This window comes from Myiozetetes cayanensis, unplaced genomic scaffold (genome assembly GCF_022539395.1).
Source record: "Myiozetetes cayanensis isolate MyiCay16 unplaced genomic scaffold, myiCay2020 scf17, whole genome shotgun sequence".
Taxonomy (NCBI): Eukaryota; Metazoa; Chordata; class Aves; order Passeriformes; family Tyrannidae; genus Myiozetetes; species Myiozetetes cayanensis.
Genome location: NW_026087378.1, coordinates 12,144,980 through 12,155,894, shown reverse-complemented (window position 1 = coordinate 12,155,894; position 10,915 = coordinate 12,144,980). Strand labels below are relative to the sequence as shown.

Sequence of the window (10,915 nt, the reverse complement as noted above, 5' to 3'; positions counted from 1 at the left end):
CTGAGAGCCAAGGAGACCTGGGAGGTCTATCCCCTATAGATTTTTACAGAAGGGTTGTTAAAACCCCTCGGGGAGTTCTCATAGGAGGGAGCAGGCGGATAGCAGGGAAACTATAGCGATGCATCAGCTTGTTGTTTCGGAGGGACACAGGGACAGAGCCTCTGCTGCCAGCAGAGGATGAAAAGGGGAAGGCAAGAGGACTCGGGGTTAGCAGAAAGGGATGGCTGGTGGCAGGGAGGAGAGTTAAAAGTGTCCCATTGTTAGGGAAGTTTGCTCTCCTTCAGACCATCCCGCTCCCAGGGACACCGCGCCGCCTTTTGAAGTGCAACCTTAGGCGGTTCCTTGTCACCCATTGGAGCGGGAGCTTTTTTACCACATTAAGTCATTGGGTAGCAAATGAATGGGGGGTTTTGACTATTCACAACTTCACCTTATAAATATCAGGGTTGGAGGTTCCTGCAGCTTTCCTCCATCCCCGATAGCTCACCTTGGGAAGGAGCGGAGCGAGGCGGCCCTGCTTGCTCGGAGACCTGTGGTGCGGAGAGCTACGGATCAGCCAAAGGGATCCAAGCCTGCTCCTTGTGACAGCCATGAAGAGAAGCACCTTCCTCATCCTCTCCATCATGGGGTTCTACAGTGCCATTCTCCACACAGCAGCATGGTAGGGTCCAACTCAGCGGGAAGGGCATTTTTTTTAGGGATGCTCCTCAGCCTGTGGTAAGCTGTGTGATTCATTTTCTTTTCTTTGTTTCAGGTCCGTGAATAACTTCCTGATGACAGGACCTAAGGTAATTAACACACGGACTGTCAGGAATTTAAGTAGAGTGATTTTGTTTTGCAAATGGGAAATAGTGCTTTTCCAAGGAACCAGGCTTCCCAGGGCATATCGGCTCCGAGTCCTGACAAGTAAAAGAGGGAAAGGACCCACAACCTGTTTATGTCTGTTTTCACTGATAAATGGTGAAAAGTGGTGGATTTTAACCCCGGTGTTTCCCGTGCCAGGCTTACCTGACGTACTCCAGCAGTGTGGCAGCCGGGGCACACAGCGGGATGGAGGAGTGCAAGTTCCAGTTCGGGTGGGAGCGCTGGAACTGCCCCGAGAGCGCCCTGCAGCTCTCCACACACAACCGGCTCCGCAGCGGTGAGTGCACCTCCACCTCCACCTCCACAGCATCCCTGCCCCGGCTGGGATGTGCCCTGGAGAGAGCTGGGGCTGCCAATCGGATTGACTGATGGAGAAGGGCTTTGCTGTCCCCAAAAAACGCAGCTGGTTTTCCTCTGTCTGTATTAATCGGTGTCATAGTTAGCACTAAAATTTTCCTAGGGATCCCAGGCTCTCTCTGGATCCCTATCCACGCTGGGCTAGAGCTCAGTCCTCCCTGCAGTGCTGCTCCATGGATTTGCTTCTGTCACTTTGAGTGCAGCACCTCGGGGAGTGCAGTGTCAGAGACACCCGAGCTTCCAGTGGGGAGAGCTCAGGAAGGGAGGAACCAGAGATGTGCACTAAGAAGCTGTTTTTGTGAGAAAGTTGTAGATGTTTTTAAATATTATCTACTTCAACAGGCAGGAATCTCCTCTTCCCCAGAGCAACATCTTTATTTGGATCTGTTCAGAGAGCCACAAAGAACTAGATCAGGAGTGTGGGAGCAGACAGCTGTTAGCACAGGTTAGAGGGATCAGTGATGATTTTCCCCAGGAGGCAAGATCAAAGCACATCATACCCTCAGGCAGGGAAGGAGTGCCAGGTGAAAGGAGCAATAACTCACCCTGGCCAGAGCATTGCCTTAGGATCCTACCCTTGCTAAGAAGTTCCATGCCCTGCATGGACATCTGCATAATATTCTGCCAAATTGCTGTTAACTCGTGATGCTGAAGCCTGAAAATATCCACTCATGAGCATTTAATTTCTGTAGTGCTTTGCCTTTTGCACAGACTTGGAGGGGGGTATTTTCTTCTTGCCCCTTTGCAGCAGGGAGATCTTCATCCCTGATGATCCGGGGCTGATGTCTGTGCTTGCATGTGACGGCTTTCTTTCCCCCCTCTCCCCCAGCTACCCGGGAAACATCCTTCGTACACGCCATCAGCTCAGCTGGTGTCATGTACACCCTGACCAGGAACTGCAGCCTGGGGGACTTCGAGAGCTGCGGCTGTGACGACTCCAGGAACGGCCGTGTGGGTGAGCTGCGTCCCCGGGCGGGCTGACACCCTCTCTCCATCCCCACACGGGTTTCAGGGCAGAATTTGGGGCAGTTCTGTGCTCAGGCTGTGCCTGTCTTGCAGGTGGCCGAGGCTGGGTCTGGGGAGGATGCAGCGACAACGTGGAGTTTGGGGAGAAGGTTTCCAAGCTCTTTGTGGATGCCTTGGAAACAGGACACGATACCCGAGCGCTGATCAACCTGCACAACAATGAAGTCGGGAGACTTGTAAGTCAGACTGATAATAATTCTGCTAAATAATAATAATGTCTAAAATGAAAACAAAATCTGAGCGACTGGTAGGCTGCTCAGGTTCCTGTTTCCAGTGCCCTGTGACAATCTAGGCCCTGTAGTGTTTGGATGGGGGAAAAAAGCACAGCCAGAATCTGGCCTGACACCTGAACACAGGGAACCACAGCCAGAGTTGTTCCCACTTCCAGCTCCTGCTGCTGTGCAATGCAGTTAACTGCTGGCACACACCACTTACTCAGAAATGCATGGGGTTTGTACTCACCTGGGCTTGTCTGGTCTGCAAAACAAAGCCAGAACCACCTTCCTTACTCTCTTCCAATATGCATTTCCAAGCTCCTTGGCCGGGAAGCCAGGTGTGAGCTGGCCCAGCTCACAAGCTGACAGCCAGACTGCCCTGTTCCTGCCTGGGCTGTGGAAGCTCTCAGCATCTTGCCAAACCTTGTCTGCAAAAACAAGGACAGCAACACTTAACATACCTATCTCATAGGGTGTGTCCAGGCTTAATCTCACATAGATACCAGCGATTGGGACCTTATAAATACCAGAGGGAGATGGGCAGATAAAATCTGTGAAGTGCTTGGCCTGGAGGAGATGCAGAGAGGTTGGGTATGATTATTCCAAAGCAGTTTCACACATTTTGAATGAAACCGCTGAGAGGGATGACTGGGTTGATGCTGTGATGAGTCGGGTGAGCAGCGTGAGAAGGGCATGACCCGACAAAGGCACCTTTTTCCCTGCCTGGATTCTCCCACGAGGGTTGGGGACCATAGCTTGTGCCCACTTGTTATCTCTGGCGCAGATGTTTTGCAGAAGCTGAAATAAGAGCATCAGCTCCTGTCTCGGAAGGACATGAAGCCATGTTGAGCATGAGCCACTTTTGACACTTTGTCCCCAAATTGTAAGCGCCTGATTTTGAGGTTTAAATGACGATGCTCTATCGCTCCTAATTTCTCCACCTCTCCCACCGAGGCGGTGAAAGACACGATGAAACGAGCCTGCAAGTGCCACGGGGTGTCGGGCAGCTGCAGCATCCAGACCTGCTGGCTCCAGCTCGCCGAGTTCCGCGAGGTCGGGAACTACCTGAAGATCAAATACGACCAAGCCCACAAGCTAGAGATGGACAAGCGGCGGGTGAGGGCCGGCAACAGCGCCGACAGCCGCGGCGCCACGGCACAGGCCTTCCACCACGTGCACGCCACAGATCTCGTCTTCCTTGAGGACTCCCCCGACTACTGCACGAGAACGCCAGCCTGGGCCACCACGGCACCGAGGGCCGCGAGTGCCTGCAGACCGGCAAGAACCTCTCGCAGTGGGAGAAGAGGAGCTGCCGGCGGCTCTGCACCGAGTGCGGGCTCCGCGTGGAGGAGCGCAGGACGGAGGTGGTGTCCAGCTGCAACTGCAAGTTCCACTGGTGCTGCACCGTGCGCTGCGAGCAGTGCCGGACGCTGGTGGCCAAGCACTTCTGCACCCGCCGCGACGGCGCCGCCGCCCCCAACCACATCAGGCAGAGGAACAGGGGCCACGGGAGATAAGGGGCGGCCACGGAGCCCCAGGGGGACGCTTTGGGGCCCTCACGCTGGGGAAGGAGCGTCCTGGGGTCCGCAGGGCTCAGCGGGCACCGTGCCAGGGGATGGGCCTCCTGTGGATGGGCACAGCGAGATGGGGAAGCACAAGGCGCGGGCGCTGAGGGGCCACGGTCCTTCCACGTTTTTTCCACAATATTTACCGGTAGCTTCTTTCCCCTTGGGAGTCACTTTATCTGTGTGTCAGACAGAGGGAAGAGTTTCACGTTTTAGGTGGGCCCAACCCCTTGTGCCCCTGCCAGCGGGTCTGCCAATGCCAGCAGTGGGGCTCCAGCCCCGCAGCCAGAGAGGTGGGAATGGGAGCTGGGGCCAAAAGTGTGTCCAGCTGGGTGATCCCATCCCATCCCAGCAGCCCCAGGTCCCACAGCTGGGATAACCCCCGGGGTCCCGGCCCTTTCATGCACAGAGGCTGCTCAGCAGCATTTCTAGAGGAAAACTTATGCACTTTCTGATGTGAGAGGAGGTTTGGCAGTGCCGTGGTGTGCGTTACCACAACTGCAGCCGTTTGAGGGCTTTGATAAGTTTACAGCCAGTGTTTACAGATTTCCCTCCCCCTCCTTTTTTATTCCCCTTCCTCCTCTTTGAATTTTGTATTTTGGCACAAGAAGCCCTACCCCCAATAGACAGTAGTTTCGTGTATTTGTACTGGATGAAATTAAGCAGTTTACAGCTCCTATACTTTTTTAAAAAATTAGCAGCTAAGAATTCTGAATTCTTTATGCCTGAATGTTGTTTATTAATAAGTTGTATTATTACTTAGCACAATCTGTTTTCACTATATATAATTTGAAGGTAGCCCTTAAGAGTTAGACTTTGGACTGCATTTTGCAATAAACACCACAATGAAAAGAACTGTCTTTTTCCTTTCTGGCTTCCTAGCAGTATGGGTGCAGATTTGGGTGAAAAATTGTCCCTTTCTGTGTGAAACCCAGCACTTCCACGAATTCCTCCTGATTAATCCAAAAGCCACCGAGCCCAGGGAGAAGGCTGCCCTCCTAAATCTCGACAAGTTGGCTCCAGCCTCCAGTCCCTGGAGGGTTGGCTTTAGTACCTATCACCACAATCTCACCCTCCCCAAGTGCTGAGTATGCAGGCATGGCCTGGCTAAAGCTGATTCTGAAGCTCCCAAAGCCTCTTTAATTTGCCTCGACCCGACATCCCCCAGACAATGAGAGGCTGCCCCGCTTTGATGTGGAAAGCACCAACATCGGCACTCACTGCAAATTTCTTGGAGGCAGGAGAGGAACCCTTTGAACCTGGGCAGGAGAGAAAACTTGGGGACAGTTGTGAATGTGTCTGCTGGTTCCCTGCTGCTCCGGGTGCCAACAGCCCTGGAAAAGGGCAGGGAGGGCAGGAGGGGACAGCGCTGGCTGCTGCTGTCCCAGGGCAGGTCCTGCTCCGGAGGGAGCCAGAGCTGTGCCATCACCCACACCCAGGATGCAGGGCTGAGGATGCTCCACCAGGTTTGCTCTCCAGACAGGGGGAGGAGGAGGAGGAGGAGACAAGTGAAAAAACCACCCTGCAGCTCTGCCAGCACGCTGCGCCCACACCACAGATGCTTTGCTGCTATTTTATCCAGGTCTCCCTGTGGCTCCTCGTGCAAACACAGCCTGGGCACGCAGGAGAGCCGGATCACGGAGCTCAAGGTGCAAAGCGCACAGTTGGGAAGCACAGATGACTTCCATGCCTTTATTTCATGCAAAGAGGGTCTTACTAAAGCTGGAAGGGTGATGCCATGGGCTGGGGGGGGTTTTTTGCTGCCTTCAGAGTAGCTGTTTCTAAAATTTCCATAACTAACAGGCCGCCCCACCAAAGCAAAAACCCCAAGACTTTTGCAGTGTTGCCACAAAAGCAGCTGCAACCCAACAGAATTTAGGCTGAACTGACAATGATAAAGACAAACAAAGCCCCTTTCCTGCATCTTGAGCATTGGCTGACTTTGCACAAAAAACCCCCAGACTCTCCTTTTGTAATACCTGTTGTATTTGCTTGTACTGTGCTCCACAGCCCCAGGAGCTGCAGGCACAGGATGCCACCAAAATCCCACAAAATGAGGTTACACAGAGCACAGGACAGTTTTTGCTGGTGTGCACTCAGAGGAGGGAAACTCTCTCACCTGGATAACTCCCAAGCCCACATAAAATCCTTGTTGCTGTACACAGACAGCTGGGTTAATAAACCACACAGGTAAATCCTGGGAGATGAGGGCTCCCCCAGAGCAGGAATGGTCAGGATTTGCTGTGTGTCATCTTACCAGGTTTGCAGGTGCTCATAGCACCAGACCAGATCTCTGTCCCACACGGGCTCCATCCCATGGAAACAGGGCTGCAGAGAGGGATAGAGATACCCCTGCCAAGACCAATCCTTTTCCCAATGAGCCCTCCCCTTCCCACTGACCCACAGCCAGGCCCTTGCCAAGCCAGCATTCCTATCCACCACGCTGCATTTAAATGCTGGAGACAAACTGTTCTTCTTTGAATTTGTCTAATTGCTTTTTAAAATCCATTTAAATTTCTGGCACCCAGGCTCTCTGAGGCAGTGAGTGTATCCTACACAAAAGGCAGAGACCGACTGCAAATTGAAGCAAACTGGAGCGAAAGTTACGTACCATCCCATGACAACAATTTCCATTCTCTTTTTATACCTTGCAGAGACAACACTGAGACTGAGCAAATACAAAAATCTACTCTTATGGCTTAGAGTGGCACCTTGCCAGGGATATTACAGTGCTGGAGAAGCTGAAGCTCCCTCATCCTCCCCCTTGTTGCTTGGATACAACAGTCATCAATTCTCACTACATTCAGTACGAAACAATGGAAATTCAGGATCATCTTAATCCATCATGGCACTGTCAGGGAACCCCGACACCCCTGCCCACTGCTGTGGTTTCTGTAATAACCACACAGAAGTGCCAGGGGCACGGGGGGCACAGGGTGACAAACCCTGAGGCTGCCACGGGGCCTCATCCATCAGGCTGAGCTCATCCTTGCAGCTGTGATTCTACCTGGGCAGCAAACTCCTGCAGAGCAGTTCTCCAAACAAACACCAGCACACACAGCAGAGCACAGACCTGTCAGCACTGCCTTGTAAAGGCTCATTCTCCAACTGCAGCCAAAGAGCATTTGCAGGGACTGGTGATGGCTTCAAACCTGCATGGGTTTGCTCATGGCCACCCAAAGTCAACAAGCTTCCCCAGTCCTCCCACCTCACCTAGGACCATCACTGCCACAGTCTGACCAGTCCTGGCCATGCCATGCTGCTGTCCAGGTGCCCATCCCAGCCCCCTCACCAGGAACAGCAACCACCAGATTTCTTCTTGTTTCTCCTTCCCAGCATGTGGAAATGCCCTCACAGCCCAATTCCCCTTCAGCCAGGAGCACGGGCACAACTCCACACGGGGCCTTGGCTGGGGTCCCCTCCATCCCTGCGTGGAGGGAGGTGGAGCTCAGGTGTGCCCAGCCTGCTGATGGCAGGGAGGGACAGTCCTGGGGCAGCCCTGGCACAGGGAGCGGGGCTGGTGCTGTGCCTGTCTGGCACACCCACCGTGCCACTGGTACGGGCTGGGGATGGCACCCAGCTCAGAAACTGGGTCTGTGCTCTTGCTTTTGCTCCCTCTCCTAGAAGAGAGTGCAGGGGTGGCTGTGACAAGGAATTCACGCCATCATCACCCCCGGGTGCCTCTGCAGCCTCTCCTGCCAGGCTGGCAGGGACAGGGACTTGTGTTCGTAGGTTGAGGTACCTGCCCCAGTCCCTCTCTCCTCAACAGGCCCTGGTGCTGCACGACAACCACCTGCAAACACAGAATCGAATTTATTTAATTCACAAAGTGCAGGCTCTGGAGATCATCTTTACAGCACAGTTTGGAGGTGGATGGATTTCAGGTCAGCGCTCCCACCCCTGGAGCTGGGGGCTGCTCCCTCCCCCCAGAGCCCCACCACAGCCCCCATTGCACCCCACCAGCATCCCTCCTTTCCCCCAGCCTGCATCCCTTCAGCTGTTAAACTCCCTCCCTGCTGGATTACCTTTAATTTATGCCGCCAGTGCCCTTTCATGGATTATAATTCTGCATGAGATGTTTGTGCTGTATCCTCCCCCCGTATTAAAGTGTCAGGAGCACATCCCCAGGCCATCCATCTTCAGCACTTCCGCACGGGCTTGGCAATTCTCTGACATGAATATTATGGCTCTCCATGCAGAGCCTCCATCACTCAAGCTGACAAGTGTTAGAATCTCCTCTCTTGAGCAGGGCAAGCGACCTTTTCATATGCAGCGCAGATTCCCGGTCACGCCGCATCTGGTGCAGTGAAGCCAGTGAGTGCCGGCAATTCCCCAAAGTCTTAAAAAACAAGTCACAGGTCCTTTTCGACTTGCAAAACCAACCCTTAGCATGACAAAGTTAAAGGGACCTTAAGCAGCCCCTGCTTGGCTGCTGCTAGTGCCAGTCCCAGAGAGGAGGATGGAAAAGCATCTGTGTGATGCCTTCTGCGGGATTTATTGACAGGGATTTTCAGGGAAAGATGAGAGGATTTGGGTGCGTGTGCCTAGAGAGAAGCAGAGGGAGAAACAACCTTTAAAGCCTTTTCAGCTCAGACTTTCCCAGCTGTGCTGCCGCGGGAACTCTCCAGTGCACATTGCTCGACAGAAAGCGAGTCCCCCGGAACTGAACCGTGTGGTAATTCAAGTCAAATCCCTCCTACAAAATTCAGGTGTTCCCCCAAGTCTTTGGGCTAAAGCGGTGCCTATTTCTTTTTTCTTTAGAGAGCAAAGGTACTTTCAAAGCCACTTTGCCACCTTCCCCCTGCAGAGCGACTGGCGGTGGCTCATCGCCAGCACAGAGCAACAGAAACTTGTTAACACCTTTTCGGCTCCCTCTTAATAAAGTCAAGGCAATTAACAGCTTCTCTATTTACAAAACAAATCCTCTTTGCAACACCTGAGAAAAAGAGTTACAAGTGTTTCCCAAACATTTCTCAGTTGGGGAGAACACCTACAATAACTGTCTGCTGGGATGTGTTGCATCTGCTCTCCCTGGAGAGGAGGAACCACCACGGCATGAATTCACACCGTACTTCCACCCAGGAGTTCTGAGCGACAAGCACAGATCTACTGGGAAAGGTTCTTATCCGAGGGTTTCTCCGAGGAGAGAGAGGTGTACAGGGAGGGAGGGAGTGAATTTATTGCCCGTTTGCTGGTCCATACTTCTGGTACGGACCACACGGTGTGCAAGAGGTGGGGATAAGGTTGGTTGCTCCCCTCCAAAAGTGCCCCTGGGGTGGCTGGGAGGGAGTGGGTGATGTACAGCATTACTTACACCTCTGCAGAGGGATTCACAAGCTCCCCCACCTCTTTTTCTGGTTCCCTGCCCTCTCCTAGGATACACTCCATGCCCCCACTCTGCAAATCACTGCCCTGGCTTACAGTGCAGTAAATTCCCCCTTCTCAAACAAACCCCAAAGAGCTGAGCCATGTAACAGAAGATTGATGGAGTAGACAAAATCAAATAAATATAACTTGCAATGTACTTTCAAAAGTGATTCCTTCCTCCTCTTTTCCCCTCCCATCCTGCTCTCCCTTTTCCAAGCACATACTTTATAAACAAGCAAGGTGAGGTGCTCCCTAACTAAACTATCATTGAGGTGTAGAGGTGACTGCTGGGACAGTTTCTCACAAGAGCTCTCTCAGCCAAAGTGGACTTGGCCCAAATACTTCTGGAGGTCAGAAAAGACCCTGTTTAAAGCCTACACCAAGTCTTGGGCCCAGACTCATCCCTCCCAGAGGGTCCAGAATGCAGAGAGGAAAGGAGAGGGAGTTGGTGGTAACTCCAAGTGCAGTGAGGAGCAGAGATGGATGGCCACAACTAAGAACTGCTCACCAAATGTAGTCAGGATGCAAAGAAGAGTCCCAATCGTGTGGGACAGAGTGAGGCAGAGCCAGAAAATGGAAGAGAGTGAGTAAATCTGCCATAGAAGGGGAGTGTGGGAGGTTTACATTCAGAAGGACATGATGGGAAATAGAGAGGGGGATCTCATGTAGTATTTTAGCTTTTTTTTTTTTCTTTCTCTCTCTATTCTTTCCTCAGTGTCCCACACAACATTTACTGAAGGCCCTTGTGGGCACAGGCACAGAGAATAGCTCGTCAGGGGACATGGCAGCACAGAGCCTGCACAGTATAGGGCCCTTCATTTCCTCCTCTGGTGCTTTCAGCAGTGCCTGGGATGCCATAAAAGATGATGATGATGAGCTCAGTGGAAAGACTGTAAAACAGTGGGGAGAGGCACAAGAGTTACCCCTCCTGGGCTCAACCCCGGGCCATGCACGGGCTGAGTTTGCTGGCTGGGAGCTTTTCTGCTTGGGCCAGCTCTGCTCTCCAGGTGCCACCAGCCAGCTGTGCTGTGACCAGGAATGTGGTCAGAAACACTGGGTTGTGGTGCCAGTGGGACTCTTGTTACTTAGATGAAGCCTGGCAGTTCAGCTGGACACAGGCAAGGGAGAGAACAACTCTCCTCACGTTTCTTCTCAATTCTGCAGGTTTTTCCAACTCACAAAACTATGGCCTGACACTTCTAGGGGATCATCCATCGAGGCTTGGCAACCATCAAGAGTTGGCACTTTTAAACACAGTCATTTCTATTTCTCTCCCTTTTGCCCAGTGCCTTGAAGCCAAACCTACTCTGACCCAGCTCTTCATTCCCACTCCTGGCAGGCAGAGACTTCTGCTGGCCGGCTGCCATCAGCCCTGAGAGGGACACGGCACCTCCTCCCTATCACTAAGTGGATTTTGCAGGCAATGAGCAAGAGAATAATTAAATTAACTCAGTCCCGAATTCCTCCCGAGGTGCCAAGCATTCCCAGCATTGCAGCTGCACCACAGGTGGCTGGAGAGCA

General features: G+C 52.7%; 1 protein-coding gene across 1 annotated transcript; it reads left to right on the top strand.

The window, feature by feature from the left end:
• The first annotated feature begins 590 nt into the window (after window positions 1-590).
• Window positions 591-3,979, top strand: WNT8A (Wnt family member 8A). The gene is given in 7 exon segments (XM_050311991.1): window positions 591-661; window positions 755-788; window positions 1,003-1,141; window positions 2,051-2,176; window positions 2,281-2,423; window positions 3,417-3,684; window positions 3,687-3,979. Coding segments are annotated over 7 exon segments (1,074 nt in total).
• Window positions 3,980-10,915: the final 6,936 nt, after the last annotated feature.